The 14,781-nt window shown below is 43.4% G+C and overlaps 1 protein-coding gene across 3 annotated transcripts in view; it reads right to left on the reverse strand.

Moving 5' to 3' along the window:
- LOC118402907 (SH3 and multiple ankyrin repeat domains protein 2-like) overlaps window positions 1-14,781 on the reverse strand; it is a 251,879-nt gene that overhangs the window by 99,134 nt on the left and 137,964 nt on the right. Inside the window, exons 11-12 of one of the 3 annotated variants that reach the window (XM_052478931.1) lie at window positions 2,806-2,930; window positions 2,498-2,685 (exon numbers count right to left, since the gene is read on the reverse strand). In XM_052478931.1, coding sequence (XP_052334891.1) covers window positions 2,498-2,685; window positions 2,806-2,930 — 313 coding nt within the window. Of the gene's footprint in view, window positions 1-2,497; window positions 2,931-8,148; window positions 8,325-14,781 lie in introns of those variants that run through there. The other 2 variants (XM_052478937.1, XM_052478928.1) reach the window with 2 other exon arrangements.

Here is a 14,781-nt window from a genome sequence, read left to right on the forward strand (position 1 = left end):
TGCATCTTCAGGTTTCAGGTAAGGTTAAAACACTCACTATACTAAGCAAGACTTCCAGAGTCAAATACTGATCTTATTTGATCTTTTAGTCCACATTGTATTTCTGTATTGGAAAGTCTTGGGTAAGAATATCCTTGCAGGAGAGAGGGAATCTGATTTGATTTATCTAGACTCTCTGGAGAGTATGTGAATTAGGCACAACCTCAGGCTATAGGACGGGGATCCGTCGCCATAGTTTCTGATTCAGCTATGCCTTGAGTCTTCTTTCTAAAGCAAAAAAGTCAGAGGAGAGAGGGAAAGGGAAAAAATAGAGCTGAGAGGATGGATGGATGGACTGAAAGATAGAGAAGGGTTAACAAAAGGAGAGAGGAGAGGGAGAAGAGAAGCGAGGGAGGAAGTTGCTGAAAAAAATGGGATGGAGGGAGTGGGCAGAGGACAGAAGAAAGGCGTACGCATGCTTCCCACCTGAAACAGTTTGGTAGAGTTCGGAACTGTATACTTGCTACAGCATCTCAAAATTGACAAACAGTACTATTGACGCTTTTATCTTGTTTTTTTAATCTAAGGCCTTTTAGAGATAGGGGGCAGCATTTTCATTGTGGATGAATTGCGTGCCCAAACCTAACTGCCTCCTACTCTGTCCCAGATGGGAATATATGCATATTATTATTACTGGTGGATAGAAAACAGTCTGAAGTTTATAAAACTGTTTGAATTATGTCTATGAGTATAAGTCCATGTTAGATATTGATGTGCATGCACTTCCTAGGGCTTCCACAAGATGTCACCGTCTTTAGATTCTGGGTTGTATGATTCTACTATAAAGGACGGGCTCATAGGAGCTCTTTTACTGAGTGGTGAAGATATTCTTTCTGATGAAGATATTCAAAGGTAAGTGAATATTTATAGTGTTTTTTATAGCTTCTGTTGACGCCAAAATGGTGGCTATTTCTTTGGCTAATTTGGGTTCTGAGCGTTTTTCCGTAAAGTTTTTTTTAAATCTGACACAGCGGTTGCATCTTTTATCAATGTTTATTGTGAGTATTTCGGCAAAATCACCAGATGTTTTGTAATCAAATATATATATATATATATATATATATATATATATATATATATATATATGTATGTACATTATCGAACAAAACAAACAATACATGTATAACATGATGTCCTATGAGTGCCATCTGATGGAGATAATCAAAGGTTAGTGATTCATTTTATCTATATTTCTGCTTTTGTGACTATCTTTGGCTGTGAAAAATGGCTGTGTGTGTTTTTGGATTTGGTGGTGATCTAACATAAATATGTGTTGTGTTTTCGCTGTAAAACATTTAAAAAATCGGACACGATGGGTAGATTAACAAGATGTTTACCTTTCATTTGCTGTATTGGACTTGTTAATGTGTGAAAGTTAAATACTTCTTTAAAATATTTTGGGAATTTCCCGCACCACCTCTTCAGCTGAATGGGAGGGGGGTGTTCCTTTTGAGGGACTCCTAGCCATAACAAGTTTTAAGAGAGTACTTGAGCACATTTGTTCAGTTCGGCTAGGCGTCAGCTGAACTGAAACATTTTGACGCCTTAAGGGGGAAATGGAGGTAGAGGATGGACTGAGAGCGGAGAGGAGAGTATGGTGGAATGAGCGGTAAGAGGGAATTAATAAAGAGGGAAAGGCTGATGGATGGAAGGAGAAGGGATTGAAGGAGATGAAGAAGTGGAGAGGACCAGAGGCAAGATGGACATGGGATTGGGAAGGATTTGGAGGGGAGGATGGAGATAAAGTGAAACTCCAATATCCAATCCATCCTGGGTTGCAGTGTTAAACATCCGAAATAGGAAAATGACATGGCTGTCATCATGTCAGGGCAAAAGACACACTTATCCCCTCATTCCCTTTTCGCTTTCCCTTGTTTTCCATCAGTCAGCATGTCTTCTCTCCTCCCGATCTTGGGCTCCCCGAGTTGCGCAGCGCTCTAAGGCACTGCATCTCGGTGCTAGAGGCGTCATTACAGACCCTGGTTCGATTCCAGGCTGTAGCCCGATATGCTGGTGCACAATTTGCCCAGTGTCGTCCGTGTTTGGCCGCGGTAGGCTGTCATTCTAAATAATAATTTGTGCTTAACTGACTTGCCTAGTTAAATAAAATAATAAAATAAATATTCCCCCCTCTCGCCCGATGTTTCTCTTTGTCAAGCTCTTAACTGTTCTCCCCTTCTTTCCCTCCTTGCTCTCTCTCTCTCTCCTTTGTTCCCAGACAGAAGGAATGTGATGGACAGTGTCCGAATGTGTGGACGAAAGACAGTGCCATTTGTCTGTATTAATCTGTCAAGGAGGACTGTGCAGATCCAAGGTTAAGTCACCAGCAATATAAAGCCTTCAGCGTCTAATCCACAGTGCAAACACACACACAAACATACAGCCACACACATGTACATACGCATACGTCTGTGTGTGCCTACATGTCTGTGTTTCTGCTGCTTCTCCTCCTACTGACCTTGGCTGTCTGTGCTGCGTCTGCTGTGTCTGTACATGTGTCTGCTGGTGCGGCCTGCGGGCCTCCTCTCCCAGCCGGTTGAGGGACGGGGACTGACTCCGGGGGACCACCCCCACGCTGGTACTGCGGGACCCCTGGCCCATGGTGCTCACAGTGCCATTGGGGTTCCCCTGCATCTGCTGGAGCAGCTGTGGAGAGAGGATATGGTGGGAGGTGGAGGTGGGGGGTCCGACCCCTCCGTGTTGGGGTCTGTGGTGCTGGGGGGGTCCCTGGGGCTGGGACCAGTCCTGGGGGGGCCCTTGGCTCACCGTGAGGTTGTTGTCACTGTTGGAGCGCAGCAGGACCCGGGGGGTCGCCAGGGAGCTGCCGCTGCTGCTGGTAGGGGGGAGTGCCCGACGCCGCTTGGAGTATTCCGGGACCTCGTGGAAAGGCACTGGGTATGAGAGAGAGAAAGAAAGAGCAAGAGATAGGGACACTCATTGATTATCTAATAAACCATTTCTACCTGACCCTTGCAAATAGTTGTCTGTGTCTTATGAGCCATTTCACTCTCTGTTCATGATCATGTCTTAGAGAGCTAGACTTTGTGGTGGAGAGACACGTGAGGAACAGAGTAGCACTCCTACCCTTCCTTCACATCTACTGATATGGGACTAGCCTACCTGATAGGTAGGTAGAGAATGAAATGGAGAGCACTCCAAGATAACCTTGAATAATTAATTTATTGCCCTGCAATTTTACTCACACACGCAAGCATGTTCGTACTTACGCACTTACTTGCTTACTAACACGCACGCACGCACGCAGACACACGAACACAGAATATCAATCACTACTTGTACGGCGATGTGTCTGATTGATTTTCTTGATGGGAATCAATCAAGATCTATTTTTTTCCCAAAGGCATCCATCTATCCCTTATTGTAAAACAGTTGAAACACACACACACACACACACACACACACACACACACACACACACACACACACACACACACACACACACACACACACACACACACACACACACACACACACACACACACACACACACACACACACACACACACACACACACACACACACACACACACACACACACACACACACACACACACACACACACACTTGCCTGGGGGATGTCTGCTCTGCATTATTCAATAGTCCTGTCTGGCCCTCTCATAAACATCCAAGTCATTATGATCTCAGTATGATGATTATTATTATTTCACTGAGTACAGCTGAGCTCCTCTGCCCCACCAGCAATGGTGTGATTGAACCATAATGGAGGGCCATGCTTATTTCCCAGTGGATTTTCAGCATTATATCACACTGACAAGTGTGCAACTGCGGCACTCTCGTCTCCATTCGCAATTAAAGCAGTGCAGGAAGGAGCAGGAAGGAGCCTGCTGCAGTTGCACCAAAGACCCAACAACGCTTTCAATGTGAGAAGGTGATCAACAATAGAGCTAGCATTAGCATTTGTTGTTAAACGTAGAATTACAGTAGTAGATTGGATGCTAGGATTTTGAGTGTCTTACAGGGATTAAATGCTAGTAGCTACAGTACAGCTAGCCACAGGTTAGCCTAGCCTATAGTGCTAAAAGCCCTCCCTTAGCCCAAGCCTCATCTAAGAGGGGTTCAATACACCATTGTCGAGACCGTTTTGCCATCACATCACTTTCTCTCTTCTTCACCAGGGCGTAGAGATGAAGAGAGACACTAATGGCTAATGAGCTAACATGCTATGGTGCTGGCAGCTCTTCTGCCCATTAGAGGCTTGTGTGTGTGTGTGTGTGTGTGTGTGTGTGTGTGTGTGTGTGTGTGTGTGTGTGTGTGTGTGTGTGTGTGTGTGTGTGTGTGTGTGTGTGTGTGTGTGTGTGTGTGTGTGTGTGTGTGTGTGTGTGTGTGTGTTTATATAGGAGATATGAAGCAGCCTGCACTGGACTAGAACCACATGCATTTCACACACACTGCGGGATTTGATACGCACACCTGAGGAGGTGTGTGTGTTTGAGAGAGAGAGAGAGAGAGAGAGAGAGAGAGAGAGAGAGAGAGAGAGAGAGAGAGAGAGAGAGAGAGAGAGAGAGAGAGAGAGAGAGAGAGAGAGAGAGAGAGAGAGAGAGAGAGAGAGAGAGAGAGAGAGAGAGAGAGAGAGAGAGAGAATGTGCCAGCCAAGCTTTTGGCTTTAGCAGAGACTGGAACCATCTTAATACACCTTCATGCTGCCTAACAATAACCATCAACCATCAATCAATTCTAACTCAACCTCAACCAGGCCCACACTGCGTTACATACCACATCCTGTTTAATTACTAACACATACCCTGACCACAACCACACTTGAGGGTAACACTTCACCACAAGAGTATATACCCTGACCACAACCACAACCACAATCTTTGACCACAACCTGGACCACATTGCTATCTTACCACACCCCCAACATGAACGAACCACATTCCAAACACTTACAGTAAACCATAAGAGTGCACAGCTTTTGTGTGGGGAATGAAGACAGTATCCTCATGCGTGGGAGGATGCTGAACATGCTTGGCGTCACTGACGTGACTACGTTACACACAAAGGCTATGAATACACCTAAATCAAGAGAAATTGTAAGGACAGACGCCGGAGATGAGAAGCAGGTACGGGGAGTCAACATTTAATGCGAAACAGACAGGGAACAAGACAGGAACAGCATCAGCACACAGGTACACAACGACAAATTACTATTAATGCAGCGGCAGAGGAACAGATGGGGAACTGACAAAGATATAGGGGAGGTAATAAACAGGTGATTGAGTCCAGGTGAGGTCCAATAATACGCTGATGCGCGTAACGGGGAAAGGCAGGTGTATGTACTGATGGTGGAAGGTGTGCGTAATGCGTGAGAGCGGGAGCAGGCGTGACAGAAGCCCCCCTAGGGGCGCCACCCGGCATCCCACCTGGGCGAGCCTGACGGGATAACCGAGGCACGGATAATGGACAAACTGGCTGGGCATAGAGTCCCGACGAACCGGCAGGGGCGTGGGAGTCTGGCGAACCGGCTGAGGCGTGGGAGCCTGGCGACCCGGCTGAGGCATGGGAGCCTGGCTAACCGGCTGAGGCGTGGGAGCCTGGCTAACCGGCAGGGGCGTGGGAGCCTGGCTAACCGGCAGGGGCGTGGGAGCCTGGCGAACCGGCAGGGGCGTGGGAGCCTGGCGAACCGGCTGAAGCGTGGGAGCCTGGCTAACCGGCAGGGGAGTGGGAGCCTGGCAAACCGGCTGAGGCGTGGGAGCCTGGCTAACCGGCAGGGGTGTGGGAGCCTGGCAAACCGGCTGAGGCATGGGAGCCTGGCTAACCGGCAGGGGCGTGGGAGCCTGGCGAACCGGCTGAAGCGTGGGAGCCTGATGACCCGATTGAGGTGTGACAGCCTGGCGATCCGGCTGAGGCCTGACGTGGGATGGGCGACTTCCGAGCCAACCGGGGCAAGAAACCTCTCGAGCCAGCTAGGGAGTGACAGCCCGGCGAGCTGGCTTAGGTACCCCCGGTTCCATAGGTGTCGGCCCTGGACCCGATGTCACCACCAACTGGAACGTCAGCATGCTTTGTATGATGGCTTCTGCATTCTGTAAGGACTGGCACCGGAGATGAGAAGCAGGTACAGGGAGTCAACATTTAAGAGGGAACAGAAAGGGAACAAGACAGGAGCAGCATCAGCACACAGGTATACAACGGCAAACGACAATTAACACAGCATGGGGGAACAGAGATGGGGAATTGACAAATATAGGGGAGGTAATAAACAGGTGATTGAGTCCATGTGAATCCAATAATACTCTGATGCGCATGATGGGGGAAGGCAGGTGTGCTTAATGATGGTGGCAGGAGTGTGTAATGCTGGGGAGCCTGGTGCCTTTGAGCACCAGGGAGGGGGAGCGGGAGCAGGCGTGACACATATAAAACACTACATTTTCTAAAAGAGATATTTAAATTGTTTAAAAGAAAATGTTTTTAAATAACAGTGGATACGAGAGACTAATGCATTAAAATAAATAGGATATATAAAATGGGATCAAAAAAAGAAAGATATTATGACTCAAAGCACCTTAAGCAAGGCTACGAATGTCTCTTAAGATCTTTTTTAAAAATTATACAGTTTCTGAGGCCCTCAGATCCTTCGGCAGGCTGTTCCAAATACCAGAACCATGGTGGCTGAAGGTATCCTCACCAAACGTTTTGATTGTGACCTTTGGAACAACTAAAAGGCCAATGCCTAGCACAACTGAGGTGCACTGGATGTAAGGAAAGGAAAGGAAAGGAAAGGAAAGGAAAGGAAAGGAAAGGAAAGGAAAGGAAAGGAAAGGGGGATAGCTAGTCAGTTGTAAAACTGAATGCATTCAACTGAAATGTGTCATCAGCACACGGGGAATAGTGGGTTAAATGCCTTGCTTAGGGGCAGAACAACAGATATTTTACCTTGTCAGCTCGGGGATTCAATCCAGCAACCTTTCGGTTACTGGCCCAACGCTCCTACTTGCCAGGCAGCATGGAGTTCAAACTTCCCCCATCCTTTGATTGGTTCTATTGTACTGGGCAAACTAAATAAAGTACTTGCAAGTATTTGCCATAGTTTGACCCAAAACTGACAGTCAGACATACATGCAAGTATGCAGTCATGTGCATGCACACACACACACATGCACACACTCAGCACTTAATTGTGCTCTCAATTGTGGAATGTAAAAAGCACACATTCCCTCTGTAGGAATAGAGAACCAAGGAAAAGAGGATGACAAAACATCCAGAGACGTCTTATATAAGAGAGGAAAGCAATCAGTGTGATCTATATCATTTACTGCTGCTCCATAATACTAAGAGAACAAAGGTCAAAGGGCGATGAGTGACCAGCTCTGGTCAGTGTCTTGCAACCAAGGGATTTGACATAATGTAGTGAAACCAATGAAACTATACCAAGCTTTGAAAGAAAACAAAACAAATGCAGTTCTCATAGATCCAGTTTGAGCATATCTCATTGAGAAATAGCATGTCAGGTGGAAGTAAAGGGTTAAGGAACCAACTGTTTTCACACACAGGCAGATGGATCCATAATGCACCCGGCAGAGCCGTTTTGGTGACGTGTATCATCCACTCATTTTGGTGGGTGTGTTTTCTCCCCCGTGGACCAGGAGAACGATAGATACACTAGGTGTCTTCTCGCTGGCTATAATCTACATACAGTAGTTGATTGGTGAAGGAGACTATAAATACCTTTTGTAGAAGACTGAATCATAACACGTTTATTTGGAAACCACTCAAATGCGTGCCAACGTTAAATCTATGACATAACCTATAATCTATCCTACATGTTAAATAACCTCTAGCCTAAAAAGAACGACACATGTAAAAAAGAAAAAATAATTGTATAGGTGTTGCTAGTTTAAATCAGGACGACAACGCAAATACTACGCTATATTCGTCACATTCAAAAATGTAGAATAACTTACTGGATCAGATGAAATTATTGAAAGTGTGCCACGCAGGGATAAACAAATATCGCCTGAGAAAGTTGAAAGTGAACGCGCAGCAGCGAAGGAAGAGAATCCCATCTCATTATGAGACAAAAGCAAATCAAACTTGCACCCAGACTCGTAAAGGTGATAGACCTACCTTCCTTTTTTAAGGCATTGAGAAAAGACTTCATTTTCACCCCTTCTTACGCTACTCCAATATTCAGAATACCTGCATAATCAGTGCACTTTTTAAAACAGCCAAGGAAAAAAAATAAGAAAATAAAATCTCAGAATTCCACGGTGGTCACTGAAGAATGTAGCAGCAGGTACCATGGACAGCGACTGATGGAGTTTAGCGCCGGGGAAATCTGACGCCCGAGCGCAGCGCACAGGAACCGGCCTGGCAGAGGCGCGAAAGCACACTCACTGCCGCACCGCCAGTCATCTCTCTCTCTCTCTCTCTCTCTCTCTCTCTCTCTCTCTCTCTCTCTCTCTCTCTCTCTCTCTCTCTCTCTCTCTCTCTCTCTCTCTCTCTCTCTCACAGTGGAATTGTAAGGCGAACTTGACATGCTTCATTGACAAATATTGTTAATTCATTAACATGTGATTTCAATCATTTTCTGACTGCACTCCTTTTGATTTGAAATAACATTTTCATACATATTTGCCCATGGTGGAAGTGGCCAGAAAGTTGACACATTTTTGAGCTGAAAAAAAGATAAACGGTTGAGCTTGATATAATTTGAAAGCTTACCAACTATTCTATTATTTTAGTTAAACAACTATGTAATTTTTAAAGCTCGTTGTAGCTTAGACTCTATTTTATATAATCTAAAGTGTTTGTGCTGTGCCAGTCATGGCTGAGAAACAGTATCCTCTTGAATATATGGTGGGTGTCATTTCAATCATAGAATATAATTCATAGAATGGACCTATACCTTCAGACCCCTGCAATTTAGCGGGCACACCATTAACATTTAAATTGAATTCAAACTTTAACCTCCAATTACTACCAGCAAGATGGCCGACGGTCCACCCACTTTCAAATGTCAACTTGAATGGGAATGTCTGAAGTATCCCTTTAAAACGTTCTATAACTGGATTCGAACATGCAACCTTTGGAACCAGTGACAGATGCTTACTGGAAGTCTATGAATATAGCAGTATAGCAGGCTTGTGCATGCATACTGGACACAGAGCCATCAACATGGTATTCATGAGTTTACCTGACTCTGGGGAAGTAGATAAAGTGCCTCATTGACAAAATCCTGAAGAATTGCTTTAAAACAAAAACAAAGTTGTCTATCCAGCAATAGAAAATTGTTTGTGATATTTTTGTTTTAAAGGGATACATCCGGATATTGGCAATGATGCCCATTATCTACATCCCCAGAGTCAGAAAAGCTCCATGATATGATTTGTATGTCTCTGTGTCCAGTATGAAGGAAATTGGAGGAAGTTGCACAAACATGCTAGCAGACACCTATAGACTTCTAGCCACTTCCAGCTATTAAGGTAGGAATGATACAGAGAAGTAACCAAACACTTCAAAATTTGACGTTTGGAACAACTTTGAAATTTGACGTTTGAGAAACATGGACGCATGTTTAATTCTTGCGTGAGACCGTGAGAGCTTTTTGGGTGACGTGATGGTAAGGTGGAGTATGCAAAATGGGTCAACTTTGACCACCCCTATCTCCTGAATATTTTGGCATTCAAGTCCAAAATGTCCCTTTCCGACCACTTCTACCATGGGTAAACATGTATTTTTTTGTTGAAATAAAAAGGGGTGCAGCCAGAAAGTGATTAAAATCACATGGAACAACCATAAACACAACGTATCTGTTAATTGACTGTTTATCAATTAATATACTGTTAATTGCTCAACTTATTCACCCTCTCGACCCAAACCATGTGAAAAAAAAAATTAACAGCCAATGTTTACTTTTTTAAATATTTGGGGCTGTGGCATAATGGCTCACCGACATGGATGAGATGGGTGTGCTTGATACATGTGGCGTTGGAGCTTTTCAAAGTCAGGGGTTGTGATCGACAGTGCGCCTCTGCTGTCACATCCAACATGGATCAATTTGAGGTTTTAATGCCGACAAGAGCACTGTATCTGGCTTCACACAGATGTGAGCTGAAGAAGGGTAGCCTACCATGAGTTTTATAGCACTTTCAAGACAACCGGGAAAAATACGAGGTCACTGATCTTTATGTTCGAAAGTTGTAGATCTAGGGTGTGTTTGTAAATTCAAATCTGGAGTGCAAGAGTGCACTCAGAGTGCGCTCAGGGTGCGCTCAGAGTGCGCTCAGAGTGTGCTCAGGGCGTTCGTAAATTCAAACCGTTGTCAGATTGTCTGTTTATAAATTCAGAGTGTTTCGCTCTCGGAGCGTTCAGAGCGCACACTGGATGTTGTGGCCGAGGAGTAGGGTTGACCCAAGCGTTCTGACCTTACAACGGCAGTCAAGCACCCAAGCTAACTGGCTAACGTTGGCTAGCTTGCAAGCTACTTCCAGACACAAATGAGAGAACACCTCATTCTGACCATTTTACTCACCCTAGCAGAACAGGTTAGGCTGTTTTCGTGTTATCTAGAGCATTGGTGACAGTAACTGTGCTGCTGACAATTTAATTATGCCTTTTTGCCGATGATTACTGACACCGGCCATATTAAACTTGTGTTGAGCGTTCGTAAATTCCTCAGTTATTCTGCGCTCAAATCAAATCAAACTGTATTTGTCGCATACACATGGTTAGCAGATGTTAATGTGAGTGTAGAGAAATGCTTGTCCTTCTAGTTCCGACAATGCAGTAATATCCAACGAGTAATATAACCTAACAATTTCACAACAATTGCCTTAAACACACAAGTGTAAAAGAATGAATAAGAGTATGTTCATTAAAAAAATATATGAATAAGTGATAGTATAGAACAGCATAGGCAATATGCAGTAGATGGTATAGAGTACAGTATATACATATGAGATGAGTAATGTAGGGTATGTAAACATTATATGAAGTGGCACTCAGACGAGAGTCTTATGTTAAGACATGTAGCTAGCTAGCTAAGTAAACAATTAACCATAATCCCAGTTTATGACGTTACTACTCTGCATGAATCTGCAGGTAGCTAACCAACCAGGTTCAATGTTAGCTAGCTAACATTAGGCTATAACTAGTCAAGCAAATGGGTCTGAGATTCAAATAATAAGATCATACACATAACGTTAGCTAGCCAGCCAGCCAGCCAGCCAGCCAGCCAGCCAGCTAACCTTAACTTCTTCGATATAGGGGGCGCTCATTTAATTTTTGGATGAAAAAACGTTCCCGTTTTAAACAAGATATTTTGTCACGAAAAGATTCTCGACTATGCATATAATTGACAGCTTTGGAAAGAAAACACTAACGTTTCCAAAACTGCAAAGATATTATCTGTGAGTGCCACAGAACTGATGCTACAGGCGAAACCAAGATGAAATTTCAAACAGGAAATGCCCCAGATTTTGAAGGCGCTGTGTTCCAATGTCTCCTTATATGGCTGTGAATGCGCCAGGAATGAGTCTACACTTTCTGTCGTTTCTCCAAGGTGTCTGCAGCATTGTGACGTAATTGTAGGCATATCATTGGAAGATTGACCATAAGAGACTACATTTACCAGGTGCTCGCTTGGTGTCCTCCGTTGCAATTATTGCGTAATCTCCAGCTGCGTGTATTTTTCCATTTGCTTCAGAGGAGAAACCCAACTGCCACAAATGACTTATCATCGAATAGATATGTGAAAAACACCTTGAGGATTGATTCTAAACAACGTTTGGTATGTTTCTGTCGATATTATGGCGTTGTAATGACTGAATTTTTTTTTTCTTAACCAAATGTGATGAACAAAATGGAGCGATTTCTCCTACACAAATAATATTTTTGGAAAAACTGAACATTCGCTATCTAACTGAGAGTCTCCTCATTGAAAACATCCGAAGTTCTTCAAAGTTAAATTATTTTATTTGAATGCTTTTCTTGTTTTTGTGAAAATGTTGCCTGGTGAATGCTAGGCTTAATGCTATGCTAGCTATCAATACTCTTACACAAATGCTTGTGTAGCTATGGTTGAAAAGCATATTTTGAAAATCTGAGATGACAGTGTTGTTAACAAAAGGCTAAGCTTGTGAGCCAATATATTTATTTCATTACGTTTGCGATTTTCATGAATAGTTAACGTTGCGTTATGGTAATGAGCTTGAGGCTATGATTACACTCCCGGATACGGGATTGCTCGACGCAAGAAGTTAACTAGCTGAAATTAAAAGTCTTTGTCAAAATTAGAAATGTGTAGTATCTGAAAATGTAGCTAGCTATATTGACATAACCTCAAAGGCCGCTCAGCAAGGAAGAAGCCACTGCTCCAAAACCGCCATAAAAAGCCAGACTACGGTTTGCAACTGCACACGGGGACAAAGTTCGTACTTTTTAGAGAAATGTCCTCTGGTCTGATGAAACAAAATTAGAACTGTTTGGAAACAATGACCATTGTTATGTTTGGAGGAAAAAGGGGGAGGCTTGCAAGCTGAAAAACACCATCCCAATGATGTGGGGGTGCTTTGCTGAAGGAGGGACTGATGGAGGGACTGGTGCATTTCACAAAATAGATGACATCACGAGGAGGAAAATTAGGTGGATATATTGAAGCAACATCTGACATCAGTCAGGAAGTTAAATCTTGGTCACAAATGGGTCTTCCAAATAGACAATGACCCCAAGCATACTTCCAAAGTTGTGGCAAAATGGCTTAAGGACAACAAAGTGAAGGCATTGGAGTGGCCATCACAAAGTCCTGACCTCAATCCCATAGACAATTTGTTGGCAGAACTGAAAACGTGTGTGCGAACAAGGAGGCCTATAAACCTGACTCAGTTACACCAGCTCTTTCAGGTGGAATGGGCCAAAATTCACCCAATTTATTGTGGGAAGCTTGTGGAAGGCTACCCTAAATGTTTGACCCAAGTTAAACAATTTAAAGGCAAGGCTACCAAATACTAACTGAGTGTATGTAAACTCCTGACCCACTGGGAATGTGATGAAAGAAATAAAAGCTGAAATAAATCATTTATCTCGATTATTATTCTGACATTTCACATTCTTAAAATGACCTGACCTAAAACGGGGAATTTTTACTAGGATTAAATGTCAGGAATTGTGAAAAACTGAGATTAAATATACTTGGCTAAGGTGCATGTAAATTTCCGAGTTCAATTGTAGATGAAGTTTTCAATTTTTAACAGATGACCAATGAAGAGAACAGGTCCCAAAATCGACCCTTGTGGTACACCTTTCTACACTTTAAGAAATTCAGACTCAACACCATCAATCAAGATTGCCTGAGTTCTGTCACTAAGATAATCATGAAGCCATGAACAGGCGTCAGAGCTCTGGCCTATCGAGGACAACTTAGTCTTTAAAATTGTATTTTATTTTATTTAATCAACTTTATTTAACTAGGTAGGCCAGTTGAGAACAAGTTCTCATTTACAACTGCGACCTGGCCAAGATAAAGCAAAGCAGTGCGACAGAAACAACACAGAGTTACACATGGGATAAACAAAAGTACAGTCAGTTAAGGTAAGGCAATAAACAGGCCATAATAGCGAAGTAATTACAATTTAGCAAATTAACACTGGAGTGATAGATGTGCAGATGATGATGTGCAAGTAGAAATGCTGGTGTGCAAAATAGCAAAAACCAGTTAATAAAAACAATATGGGGATGAGAAAGGTAGTTGGATGGGCTATTTACAGATGGGCTATTTACAGATGGGCCGTGTACAGCTGCATTGATCGGTGAGCTGCTCAGATAGCTGATGCTTAAAGTTAATGAGGGAGATATGTCTCCAACTTCAGCGATTTTTGCAATTCGAACCAGTTATTGGCAGCAGAGAACTGGAAGGAAAGGTGGCCAAAGGAGGTGTTGGCTTTGGGGACGACCAGTTCATGCAGTTCATGTAATTCATGCACTTATTAAGAGAACATCCCTGGTCATCCCTACTGTCTCTGATTTGGTGGACACACTAAACACCCACATCCTTCGTTTGTAAATGATGTCTGTGTTGGAGGGTGCCCCTGGCTATCCGTAAAAAAAATGAAAATAATACAATTTTGCTGTCTGGTTTGCTTAATATAAGGAATTTGAAATTATTTATACTGTACTTTAACTTTTGATACTTAAGTATATTTTAGAAATTACATTTACTTTTGACACATATTTAAAACCAAATACTTTTAGACTTTTACTCAAGTAGTATTTTACTAGGTGACTTTCACTTTTACTTGAGTCATTTTCTTTTAACTTAATGTACCTTTACTTTTACTCAAGTATGACATTTGAGTGCTTTTTCCACCACTGCCATTTACAGACTCTGACACATACACACTAGGGTTCAATATTTTCCACAGAATCTATCCATTTTCCTTCCCGAGAAAACAGCAAGGAATTAACGGTATTTCCAGTACTCCCAATCAAACCGGAAGTGCTATTTAAATGATTTACATAATACCAGTGAAAAACTGACATGATTATACCACTGGGGAGCTCTTCAGAGGGTGGTGCGGTCTGCCCAAATGCTATCACCAGGAGCACATTGCCTGCCCTCCAGGACACCTACAGCACCCGATGTCACAGAAAGGCCAAAAAGATCATCAATGACATCAACCACCCGAGTCACGGACTGTTCACCCTGATACCATCCAGAAGAAGAGGTCAGTACAGGTGCATCAAAGATGGGACCGAGAGACT

This window comes from Oncorhynchus keta, chromosome 2 (genome assembly GCF_023373465.1).
Source record: "Oncorhynchus keta strain PuntledgeMale-10-30-2019 chromosome 2, Oket_V2, whole genome shotgun sequence".
Lineage (NCBI taxonomy): Eukaryota > Metazoa > Chordata > Actinopteri > Salmoniformes > Salmonidae > Oncorhynchus > Oncorhynchus keta.